The 13755-nt window shown below is 28.7% G+C and overlaps 1 protein-coding gene across 1 annotated transcript in view; it reads left to right on the plus strand.

Annotated features, from left to right (window-relative positions):
* LOC142331216 (cytochrome P450 4C1-like) overlaps positions 1-13755 on the plus strand; it is an 86884-nt gene that overhangs the window by 25802 nt on the left and 47327 nt on the right. Inside the window, exons 2-3 of the mRNA XM_075376959.1 lie at positions 10752-10968; positions 12370-12476. Coding sequence (XP_075233074.1) covers positions 10752-10968; positions 12370-12476 — 324 coding nt within the window. The remainder of the gene's footprint in view (positions 1-10751; positions 10969-12369; positions 12477-13755) is intronic.

Consider the following 13755-nt stretch of genomic DNA (forward strand, 5'->3'; position numbering starts at 1 on the left):
TATACGTACAAACAGATGTAAAATAACTTCCTTAATAATATAAAAACTATACTTGTATAAACAGTATACGTTACGCCGTATTAAAATAATGTAGGCAAATTTATGACAAATGGGTTATTGTTTCTTGTCTGATTTGGTTACTTTAAATGTTATGCCATTGGCAAATACATAAGTCATTTCTTACACTAATAATTTATTTCTAATAATTTTAATAAATGAATTCTCTATACATATAGGCGTATCCTAATCAGCTTAAATCCAATTTAATTTGTAGAACAGTAAGCAAAAATTCGTTTCAGAAGAGGACATTTAATTTTTTTAATTAAATGATTTATTTTATACATAAATCTTTATCTCAGTACATATAAGGTATGTCATCTCCAATTATATTCGTATAAAAGGTCTCTGTAATATAATTTAAACGTGTTAAATATTGTAATCACGTATAAACTATACATCATTCTTTTTACCCACAAATTGTTTTTATATCTGTATATGTTAAACAACAAGCAACCGAAATAAATAATTTATTTATATCCATTCAAGTATGTTTATTTATGAATCTCAAAAGAAGATCTCAATTAATTTTACCAAAACTTAATAATTTAAACACCTCTTTCAGTACCAGTAATAAAATGGATTTTAAGGATTTTTTAAAAAATCTTTTTATTTAATTCAAAATATTTTTTTTTTTTTGTTTTGTTATATATTTTTATTTACATTTATCCAAATAAGAAAACTATAGGTAAATCATATAAAGCAATAATGACGTGAAAGAGAGGTATCCAGTGATAAATCCCAACAGCAATAAATTAGTTTAAACAAAGAATAATATAATTAAACGTACTATGAATAAAATATGACCAAAAATCCACAAAAAAGCTAATGTTCACACATGTCCACACAAAACAAGTAATGAAACATACAAAAAAGATTAAATGGTCAACACAAAAGTTAACATGTAAATTAAACAAAGAAAGTACAATATTCACCGCACAACAGTCTCAAGATCCAATTCATGCAACCTTTTCAATCGTCTCACATCCTCGATGTTATCCAATAGGTTAACAGCCATATGGTAACCCACCGGGTTGGCGTAGTGGTGAACCCACCTCATCGCAAATTAGCTGATTTCGAAGTCGAGAATTCTATGGTAATCCTAGTAAAGGCAGTTACTTTTATACGGATTTGAATACTAGATCGTGAATACCAGTGTTCTTAGATGGTTGGGTTTCAATTAATTACAAATCTCAGAAATGGTTGACCTGAACTGTACAAGACTAAACTTCATTTACATTCATACATATCATCCTCATTCATCTTCTGAAGTAATACCTTACGGTGTTTCCGGAGACTAAACAGAAAAAAGAGAGAACTGTCATATGATATTCATGCGCGTTAAGGTTAAGTATATACTTTGAGCTTAACCGGTGAATTTCTTCTTGAAGAAATTTAGATGACATCCCTATTAATCCCATTAGACGGCATCCCTTGGTAATCTCCTTGTTCTTCACAAACCATAGAACCTCCGATATGTTCCTCAGCAGTTTGTTCTGAAAATTTTGGATGACGTCGATATTGCTATTGCTTGCCGTACCTCAAGATTATATCTCGTAGGCTTATGATGGTTTTAAAAACGCATGTAACAACAGTTTGTTACTTAACAATCGGATCTCCTTCCTAATAACCATTTCAACTGTCTAATCTTAATAATTAATTCACTAAAGAAAAATAATAAAATAAAAGTTTTACATAATTTTTTTAAACAATTACAAAATTATCAACCATTTGCGAAGAAAATTCTCTGCTCTTATGTATATTTAAATGTTATAAAAAATAAAACGATAAAATAAACTCTACTTTAAAAAAATAAATTGAAAAAGCTGCACTAATACATAACAGTAATACATTTCAGTTATTATTTTTTTTTTTTAATTTGACCTTAAGTCAATGTCAGATTAAATTTTAGATAATTTCTTTTTTCTTTTTTATTACATTTTTTAAGTCGGTTTTTGTTAATAATTTTTTTTTTTAATTTTTTGTTAATGATGAGATGGGGGAATACCATTTACGTACGTCCCCGAGGAGCAGTGTCGGACTCGCAACAGGTTCCGCTAGATGTTATTAAAGTGCATTAGTATACTTGCGCTCTACCAACTAAACCTAACCACCTCACCAACAACCCTCCTCTGGGACCGGCTCGGTAATTAAACATTAAAAGGCCCCGGGAGGTGCCTTCGAGCTCGGGGATGCAGAGTCCCCCTGCATCATCACCGCCGCTCATTAACGCTAGCACGGATGAACGAAAGCTCCGCAGGGGGCTGTCCTTTCCCCTTCCCCACGGTCATTAACTTCACCTCATCAGAGGGTTTTTTCATAGCAATCTGCCTGTCCAAAGTGAAAATGACCTTCAATCCTGTCTTAGCCAGCTCCCCAGATCCTAAACTCGGCCTCCGTTATATTCAGTATTTCTACAACGAGTTTTTCTACTACATACCATTCAGATGGACCCTGATAGGATCAGAGGATCCTGATGGATCAGGGGATTTCAGATGGATCCGGGGTCAACCATTCCAAGCTGCATCGTCTTCGGGCTTGCCTCCATCTATCGCAGACAAAAAATGTATGTTCCGGAGTGTCTTCTTCTGCATAATAAAGATACTCCGGGGAATCCCTTCTACGGAACCCACACATATGCGTGTTTTTTAATTTAAGATTTCGATAGCTCTACTGCTAATATACATAAAAACTGCTTTCAAAAAATGTAAAGGTGAAAAGAAAACAAATTTTTAATAAAATTTAAAAAATAAAATGAATTGAAAATGATGGCTACTAAGAATGAAAGAAGGCTTTGTAGAATTTGGAAATATATATTACGATTAGTTTTAAAATTAATTTTCATTCATTTTTCATGTAAAAATAATTAAAATATTAAATATAGCATTGTGCTATGATATAATAATACTATATTAATAAATTCTAAACAATGATGACTATAACTAATAAAAAATACGCAGTTGCGTATTCTAAAAATTATTTTTTCGAGTAATATTATGTTTAATATTTTAAAAACGTCTGTCACCAGTCAAAATCGTTTTCTCACAGAGTATATACATGGAATGTCTGTAATGAATAGAATTCACTTATACGGAGGTCTTATAAGGCAATTCGTTGGTCTTGATATTCTGATGTACAACCGTTTATTTGGTTCACTAAAAAAATAGAAACCACTTCACTCTCACTTTCAATAGTAAGCCTGGTATGGGATGTCTGTTATTCTTAATGTCATATTCAAAAGAGATTTGTGGGACTGACATCAGTCGTACACTACCGTAATAGTTATTTAGTTACCGTAATTAGTTAGACAGTCTTTTTTTTATAAAATAAAAAAACGGGAGGTATTACTTCAGAGGATGAGATGAAAAGGCAATTTTGCAGCGTGTCACACATGACCAGGATTTTCGAACCCGGGAGTTATGACCCTTAACATAACGTAATTATGAAACTTAACGTAAATAGAAACTGTTTTTTTTTTTTAAACAGGTGGAGGAACTCCATTTACGGGCGCCTGAGTAGTGCCGGGTTTGCTAACAGGTTCCGTAAGATGTTATTAAATGCGTATGTGTACCTGCGCACTACCGACTAAATCTTCACCCCTGGCTATCCCCCTTCCTGGTACAGCTGGTGTGCATTACTTCTGGAAGTGAGGAATATGCTCTCACACACATTCAGACACAACATACACGGACTTCACACCCATAAGAAACCAAACACCAGAATAAATCTCATCACACACTCCGCAACATCCATTCATCACTCAAAAAACATACCTCACGCCGCACACTCCACATCAAATCAAAGCCAGCCACATACAATCACATAAACAAACACCTCACAGACAATCGAACACTATATTATACGTATCTCACGGGTCACCATCGGGCGCGGGAGCGGAGTGCCCACGACCTTATCGCACCCAGGTGATCCCCACACGTACGGGGAACCCCCTAGGCTCTCAGTCGCGTGCCTGTCCGTCCCAACACCCTCCGACGACCCCTTCTTGTAACTCTGCGAGACTCCTGCCAGACGTACAGCTCCTCCATGATCTTCCTAGCAAACCGTGCTACAGCCGTCCAATTTTCCGCGCTTTCTAACATGATCTGCTGCAATTCCTCTGGGACGAACATTTCACTTTTATCTATGGTGACCAATATTTCCCTCCTTGCATCTCAAATCGGGGGGTAACGAAAAAAAAAGTGATATGCTGTCTCTTCCTCGTCTACACACATGAAAAATTACATAACCACTTATATCGAAAACAAGTTTCTTAACATTTACATTGTGTTAATTATCATTCTCCTTGTTCACCTTGTGCATGATGCATAGAACATATTTCGTTTTAAAGCAATAAATAAAGTTATAATAACTGCTAAACATTAAATAGTTTACTTGTGGTACTGTTATATAAGTATAAAATATAAATATAATAAATAAATTGTAACGTTAAAATATGCATATTTAATTGTAAACTTTACATCAGAAAAAATCATAGAACATTAGATACATTTAATTAGAACTTGTTATTTATATATATATATATATATATATAAAATAACATGTCGTGACTGATTCATAATCAACGTCCAGCAATAGCTACTAAAGATAAATTAATAAAAATGTTATATACGTTCTTATTACTGTGCAAGTGCATACTAAGAAAGGATTTTCTAAATTCTCAGTTTAAAGGGATAAAATGAATTTTTTGATTTTTTTTTACCCGGCTATTTTTTTTCTGATAAAAACTGAAGATATCAACTTGATTTTTGGTGTGTGTAATCTTCATATGAATATCTAAAAATAAATTTCTAGATTTTTTGACATTCGATCTTGAAAGAAAAAAGGTAAAAAGCTTTCGAACAATGATAGCAAATTTTCCAATTTCCTCCTGTATTAAACGCAAACATTTTAGATTAGTGCAAATACTCTTCAGATAAATATCTAAAAATCATTTTGGTTTTTTTTTTAATTTCGATTTTTTAAGAGGTGCGACAGGGTGCAGAGCGGTGGTTCAAGCAATACAGCCACTGCCACTGTTACTGTATGTACGATGCGACTGGCTGCACCTGCCTCTGGTTACTTAACTAAAAGCATAAAATTAAAAAAAAATTTGACCGCGATGGGAAACACAAGTAACTATATAAAGCTAGCAAAGACGGGACGGAGATGCTAATACACACACACACACACACACACACCGAGTATATCTAAAATGGTAGAGTGGCTATTTTTCGGATTCTACTTGTAAAACTAAACAAAAAAATATCCTTACGATAAATGGCAATTTCTCCTTCGTTCTCCTGCTATTTTGTTATTTTTATATAAAAAATGTATATCTCAAGTTCAGATAGATGAATCACGTTAATATTTCGTAAGCGTCTTGGTAACAAAGTTTTAAAATTAGTAATAAATCTCAGGACTTAAATACCTTCACAAATTACAAAATGGCGGCCATGTTTATTTTTCAATCCGTTATCTTTCCATAAATATTAGTTTTATCAAACATATACTTTACGCTCCAAACACATACTTTTAAAAACCTTTTCCTGACGTTTAAATTAATTTTTGATGTAAACAAATCATATTTCTGACTGAAGACTCGTTTCGCCTCTGCTATTCGGCATTATATATCGCTCCTGCTTCTTCAGTCTTTAGTAATTGTACTTCCCAAATAATAAAATTCTTCTACCTCCATAATCTATTTTCTTCTTATTTTTACATTCAGTGGTCCATCTTCGTTATTTTTACTACATTTCATTAATTTCGTTTTGTTCTTGTTTATTTTCATGCGGTAGTTCTTGCGTAGGACTTCATCTATGCCGTTCATTGTTTCATCTAAATCCTTTTTACTCTCGGCTAGAATTACTATATCATCAGCAAATCGTAGCATCTTTATCTTTTCACCTTGTACTGTTACTCCGAATCTAAATTGTTCTTTAACATCATTAACTGCTAGTTCCATGTAAAGATTAAAAAGTAACGGAGACAGTGAACACCCTTGTCGGACTCCCTTTCTTATTACGGCTTCTTTCTTATGTTCTTCAATTGTTACTGTTGCTGTTTCTCAAACTAGACAACAGAAATTTTTACGCATTACAAAATACTTTAGTATTATTCGTCAGTTTCTATTTTTAATTAATTGTCTATAAATCTAATAGATCTTCTGAACAAATTTATTTAAAATATACTTAAATAATTCCTTTTTAAAAGAAATATTATTCTATGAATGAGTTTTTAAATAACATTAACCATATAAATTTGGATTTCTGCGAATTTTTGTTAGACATGTATTTAAATACGCGATCAAATATTAAACAGAACTTAAATTTTTATTTTATATTTTAAAGATTTTATTTCTACCTTCACATAATTACTTAATATAAAGGATTAATAAACTTAATAATTATAATAAAGGATCACAGGATTCTTTAATAAAATTGATTCCATATGACTACCAAAAATGAGGGTACAAATTAAAAAACAAACTACTCAATTTAAAAACGTTAAAATTTGTTATTTTATTCATCATTAAATTAATAAATACTTTATTCAGCTAACAAAATCATACAAAATATAAATCTTCGTAACATGGCACCGTTGATATTTTATATATACTATATAAATAACAAAAGTTCATCTTACCCACAATTATAAAAAGTTTAAATATATTCTAGCGCTTTCGGACCTTCATCCATCCTCAGGAATATCCATATAATTAAGTATAAAAATTGTACGAATTTAAAATAGTATAAAACAGAATAAAATGAAATGAAATAAAATAAACCGAAATTTATATATACATAACAATTGATTGTCATTGTATTAAAAGTATAGTAAGTTGTACGTTAAAGTAAAAACATGTCTTGTCAGTAAAAGAATCTCATTTGTTATGGCAATTTGAAATGAAAACAGTTTGGCCAACCTAATAATCATTAATTATTGTTTATAATTTGTTTAAATAGAATGTCGTTTTCGAATTTATTTCATTAGTTTGTTATTGTTTAAATAAATGTAAAATTTTTCTAAAATATTAGTTTTATAAAAATCATTAGATATATTCTACATACATCAATAAAAACGTTTAGCTTATAATTATGTTTTATTCTAAAATATATTTGGTGAAATTAGAACGGTCTTTATTTCTTTATTTATACAGTTAATATGTTCTTTGATTCTAACTGAAAATGATCGATAAGTCGTCATACCAATATATCTTAAATCACAGTTTTCGCATTTTAAGCTATATACTCCTTGTTTGTCTTAATTATATTTGTTATGTTTTGTTGTTTTAGAAGGATCTGTATTATTTACATAATCTATTATTTTGTTATTAGTTATATATGTTGTTTTTAACTCAAATGTTTTAAATTTTTTGTTAAATTTTATATGATTTATATTATATTCAATTTTAATATATTCTTTCCCAGTAATATTATTGGTTAGTTTTATTTTATTTTTTATATATGTTTTATTTTTTAGTTTGTTGTATCATTTGTTTACTAAATTTGCATTACATCCATTTGTTACAGCAATATATTTAATGTTATTTAATTCATTATTTTGTTTTAAACTATTATATTTTAAATATTTTATTACTCTATAAATTAAAGTATTAAAATGTATTATAGTATTTTGTTTAGTTGGTTTTCTTTATAATTCTTAGTCAAATTTATTATTATTACAATTTTTATTCATTTTTATATCCAGATAACTAATACTATTATTATTTTCCCGGTTTAAAGTAAATTTAATATTTTCATCTAAAGAGTTCATTTCTTTAATTATTGTATCCTCTTCATTATTAAGTTGCTGAATGTAAATAATTAAAAGATCGTCTATATATCTTTTATACAATATAATTATTATTATCTTATTATTAATATAGACTAATTAATTTGTATTTTCTTTATTGCAATATAATATAATTATTTGAGCTCTATAACTTTAAAAAGAAAAGTATTATAATCGGTTCAATTCGGGCATATGCGGTTTTAATCGGATCTTGACATTTTGACACCTAAGGAACCCAAAAAACCAGATAGAAATTTGTCGGATGTTCGTTTGTACGTATGTGTTTCGGTCTTGCACTTCTTATATCTCCAGAACTACTGGACCGATTTCTACCAAATTTGGTCGGATTACTTCTATATATGGGGCATTGATGCAATTAAATTTTCAACTTAAAAGGTCCAGGGGTGTGGCTGGGGTGAGTCTGTACAGCAAGGTCACTCTCAGTATCTCAAGATTATATCTAATTAATGTCTTATTTTTCTTAGGCACACTTTTTAACAATTAGAAAATAATATTTCCAAAAACAAAATTGTTGCAAAATCGCATCCCTACTCCAAAAAAAATATCTAAATAAACTAACGGCTAAGTTAGTATTCTGCGTCAATAGTACTTCCCTCCCACCACAAGGAGCGTTAGTGTAGCACTGACGTACAGCTGTGTAGCTTCCGCTATGTTGTGACGTCACAGGTGAGCGGTAGAATTAAATAAATGAAAATGTTTAAAGTGTAAAAAATTATTTAAGTGGCCACTAGTATCGCCCCACTCGTGCGAATGAATAAGGTATGCTCGCGCACTTTAGTTAGAATCATTGAATTAAATAAACAAAAAAAGATTATATTTAAATAAAATGATAAATATTTTAAATTAAGTTGTGTGTGTATGCAACAGAAAAAACCACATGGCGGGAAAATCCTACAATTGTGTTGTCATTCTTTTTCTGTTAATTACGTAATATTTAACAGGAAAAATCAAGGGAAACTGAAAAAAACCGAAGCCAAATGAATAAAAGATTAATGTGGTTATAATTTATAAATTTAATAATTATATGAAGTAAATTATCAAAATGAAATAAATTATTAATAAAAGGATTATATTAAATAAACTTTCTTTAGATTAAACAGATCCTCAATAATTAAAAGATTAAAGAAATAGGTTGTTAGGTAAAAGAGAAAATGGAACCTCTATTTGAAATATTAGAATATTTTATCAATCTAATTAAAAAAAAAATTGCAGAAGATTTAATTTTTTTCCTTTGAACAACGTACGAGTATATAGAAAGAATATCTGTAAAAAAGATTTTTAATTTATTACTATACCATTATTAAATTATTCGAAACTAAAAAGATTTATAGCCGGATATAGAAATGTATTTTTACTGTATTAAAATTTCATTAACAAGAAAAAAGTAAATGTTTAATTAGATCAAATAAAAGATTACTAACAGCAAAGCTACTAATTAATAACGGATATAATCCAAAGGGTAATGACCAAAATGAAATCAAAAACACACCAATACAAAATAATTAATTGTGTAATATCAAATTGACAATTAATTTATTCTGTGATATCACATTCCACATTTAAAGTTTTCGTAATAGAATATCAATTTTTTGTTGTTAATATTTCATTGATTATATTCAATATAAAATAATAAGTAATCCTTTAATAAAAAGGAAATCCTTTAATATGTAATTCTTTAATATTTATTCTTTTTTACTTTCTTGTACGAAGTATATAAAAAATTTCGGTTTTCAGATTTCAATGGAAATATACATTTTGACCATCCCTGAATTCATTTTGACTAGTTTTGGTATGATTTCTGTACGTACATATGTGCGAATATACTCCGCATAACTCAAAAACGATTAGCCGTAGGACGTTGAAATTTTGAATTTAGGACTTGTATAACATCTAGTTGTGTATCTCCCCTTTTTATTACAATAGACTGAACCAAAAGCGTGAAAAAAATCCCAAAATCCAAATTTTTTTGGATTTTGGACTTTTTCTTAACTGCAATAGTAAGCCCTCATTGAGAGCTTTTTAACAATTATGATAAGTGGTACTTATTTTCATTGATTCCAGAGTTATAGCCGAATCAAATTTTCATTAATGAAATATTTGGATCTTACGGGAAGGCACATCGGTACGAATCAGACTTCATCTCTTTTTATTTTTTTTAATTTAAATAAATTGATTTATTAATAATTATTAACCTCTCACTGTAAAACTATTTTTACAATCAATAATAATAAGAAAAAATATCAGAAGTTATTAATGAAATAAAATATTATGTACTTTTCATTTAAAAAAAAAATCTGTGTATGTAATTTAATAGGCGTACAAGGAAGTCATGTGGTGTCCATATCAAATTTTTTTTTAATAAAGGATCATATGTTCCTCATTTTTTATCTTAATTTTTGGGTAAAATTTGTCATATCAAATTTTTTCTTTTGAGTTAAAAAAATTAAATCAAATCAAATCTTAATTAACCCAACGGGTTGGTCTATTGGTTAACTCGTCATCGTAAATCAGTTGTTTAGACGCTGATTTTTGAAGTTGAAGATTCTGAGGTTCAAATTCTAGCAAACGCAAGTTTTTTTTATACGGATTTAAATATTAGACAATGGATAACGATGTACTTTAGTGGTTGGGGTTCAATTAACCACACGTGTCAGGAATGGTCGGTCTGAGTCTTTAAAAGACTACATCTCATTTACATTTCATGCATATCATCCTTATCTGATTGTGCCGTTGCGGGGAGGGGGGTGGTTATTGTTCACTAGTTGGACAGATTGCAACGTACACTTTAATAAAATAAAATAAATTTGACAAAAAAATAATAAATTTATATTCATACTTAAATGCGAATAAAAAATTTATATATTACATGTTTTATGTTACAGATGTCAGGAAATCCAGTAGCATCACTTTTGCCAACAAAACTGGCACCGACCAGCACGTTTAGCGTACTTATGTCGTGTACCATAGTTTTATTGTTTGTATCATTACTCATGTACAAATGGAGAAGAAGAAGATTAGAAAAATTAGCTTCCTTAATGCCTGGACCACCAGCGTTACCCATATTAGGAAATGGGTTAGAGTTTATGGGAAGTCCTGAAGGTAAGTTAAAAAATATAATTATATATATAAATATAATTATATAAATATTTTATATAATATATAAAATTCACTTTTATCTAAACTAAAATATGTATTTTAATATTATCATATTTAATATGTATTTCTTTTAATGAATGAAAGCCTATGAAAATACTACACCGTAAAAACTGGTTTTATATTCATTCATAACCACAACGTAATAATTATAATAACAAAAATGTTTTTGCCTTATAAAATTCATTATCATAACATTTTTTTTTTTTGTATTAAAAATAAACCTGATCAGTCAGAAAAAAATGAATGTAATTTAGTAGTAGCGCGGTGTTATAAATACCTTGTTAATACAATCAACACTGAGTTGCACGTATATCTGAGATTGCAGTTACGTTATGACCTGCACGTAGCAATTTTCTATTAAATTTTATAATATAAACGACTTAACCTTTCCGCTTTCACGTTCAGTAAAACATCTATTTATATATACCAGGTTACAGAGCAACAGCACGTAAATACAACAGAACTCTGCAGAGATGCCAAGGCATCTATCTGTACGCAGTCTGGCGTGTAATCGTAAATGTCAGTAAATGTATTGTCTTATAAAAGAAAATAAGATTACGCAATCAAAAGAAATTTTTTCTATCAACCCTAGAGTTTGCTACTAAAAAGACGAGAAATGGAAAAAGTAATCAACTTGGCTGATATTTTCAGCTCTTTAAATTACCTAAGTAAGAAAAACAAAATAATTTACTGACTTCAATCGAGAAATTCACTAGAAAATAATTCAGTTAATCACATAAAAAATAATTTGGAAATTACAAGTCAGAAATTACAGTTTCACACGGGGATGTAGATTGATTTTAAATCACCTCTTAGCTCTTGAGGATACCATTGTATCAATATTTTTCCTCCATCCTATCATCAAGTATGATTAGCAGTAAAATCCTTTTGCTGTTTCCCCAGAATTCATCACCAACCTTTCTCTGGAAAAAGAACAACAACTTGCAAAATATTAGTCTGACCAAACATTTCATTTTAAAAGTACATATACTCTATATTACGAAAACCTCGGTTTAAACATTTATTTTAATAAAACTATGTATAAATTTACCTCTATTTAGCGTATCCATAACTCTACATAACGAAATGTTGACGTAATGCATAATAAAACATAATACAGTATGTAGTAACAGTAATTTTTATAAAATTTAAAAAAAAAAATAATGACATTAAATTAGTATTTTTGACATCTCTGTGAGTTTAAAGTAATTATATAAATATTATAAAAACTATAATGATAATATTAAAAATTAAATTTCAACTATAATTTGTTTTACGTATTATTAATACAAATAAAGCATGTAGCGAGTAATAAATATTTTGACAAATTCATTTTTCTTACAGATGTAATGGGTAAAATTATATCTATATCATCAAGTTATGAATCTCCATTCAGAGTATGGATTGGACCTCTTTTAATAGTTGTATTAAAAAATCCCGAAGATATTCAGGTAAGTTTAATATAGAGGCATAAACGTTTTATACGTATTAAACAAATTTTTTTTTGTCACATATAGTTAATCATCAGATATTTAAAAGACAAGAAAAAAAATGTCAGTCTGAATTAGGTTTAATCTACTGATATTTACGTAAATAATGATCACTTTGAATGCTGCCTTCTAGGTTTGCTGATCTCAAAATTCATTACTAATAAGGATTGACGTCTTTTTCAACTCTTATTTCATCTACCAGTTATCCTTCTACATAAAATATGTGCACAATAGATCCGAGAATTTAAAATTAAATTTAAAAAAGTAAAATAAAATAAGATAATAAATTACAAAAATTGTTCGATGTGAATAATTACTTTATAATAAGTAGTGAATTACTTTTCACAGATTTTTCTTATAGATAATTTTTTTTATCAATCTGTTTTCTGGATAAAACTGATTGCCAAAGTCTCATGATATTCTTTACTGAAAAAAGTATAAATTTTTCATTTTGGTTTTTATTTACTAAAATTAGGTTTTTCTTTAAGACGAGTTAAGAGATTTAAAAAATATCATTATTCACATTTTTCACTGATAATAAGTGACGTAATATTTTGTAGTAAGCCATCCACCACCAACTAGTATAAGATAGAAGTTTTTTATCTATATTCCTAAGAATATTTATTTATTACGATTTAGTTAAATAAAAATTTAAAAAAATTGTGTATCTTTTATACAAAATTAAAAGGAAAAGCCCATTTTCTCAATTTACTTATGTTTCTTCAGAAACAAATTTGACAATCCTTAGAAAATTAATCTTTACTGAAATTTTAGTTTTGTGTTAATTTAAAATAGAACGAAAAGCTTGACCCTTCTTTAAATAGTTTTGTTCTTATTTAAATATATTTATATATTTACTTATTATACTGTCAAAAAATTAATAGATAAAACAAATTCTGTAAGAAGTTTTCTTTTCTTTTTAATTTTAAAAGTTCTGTCTCCTGCTGACTGAAACTTTTATTTTTAGATAAATTTACTCTGTAGTCCTGTTATTAGATTTTTGTCCCGATAACTTAAATTTCTTAACAAAAAACTTGTTGACCACAAAGACTGTCTTTTAATGAAACTGCAATTGTTCTTCTACGCTGTATATTTTTGACGCAGTAAAAATATAATGCATTTTGTCGTGTTCTTTGACATCCTTTTCGCTTCTTTCAAGCGGGTTTTTTCTTTATACGTTCAACTTTTTTTTATAGATTTATTCAGTATATAATAAAATAAAACTAAAAAATAAAAAAAC

This window comes from Lycorma delicatula, chromosome 10, assembly GCF_047948215.1.
Source record: "Lycorma delicatula isolate Av1 chromosome 10, ASM4794821v1, whole genome shotgun sequence".
NCBI lineage: Eukaryota > Metazoa > Arthropoda > Insecta > Hemiptera > Fulgoridae > Lycorma > Lycorma delicatula.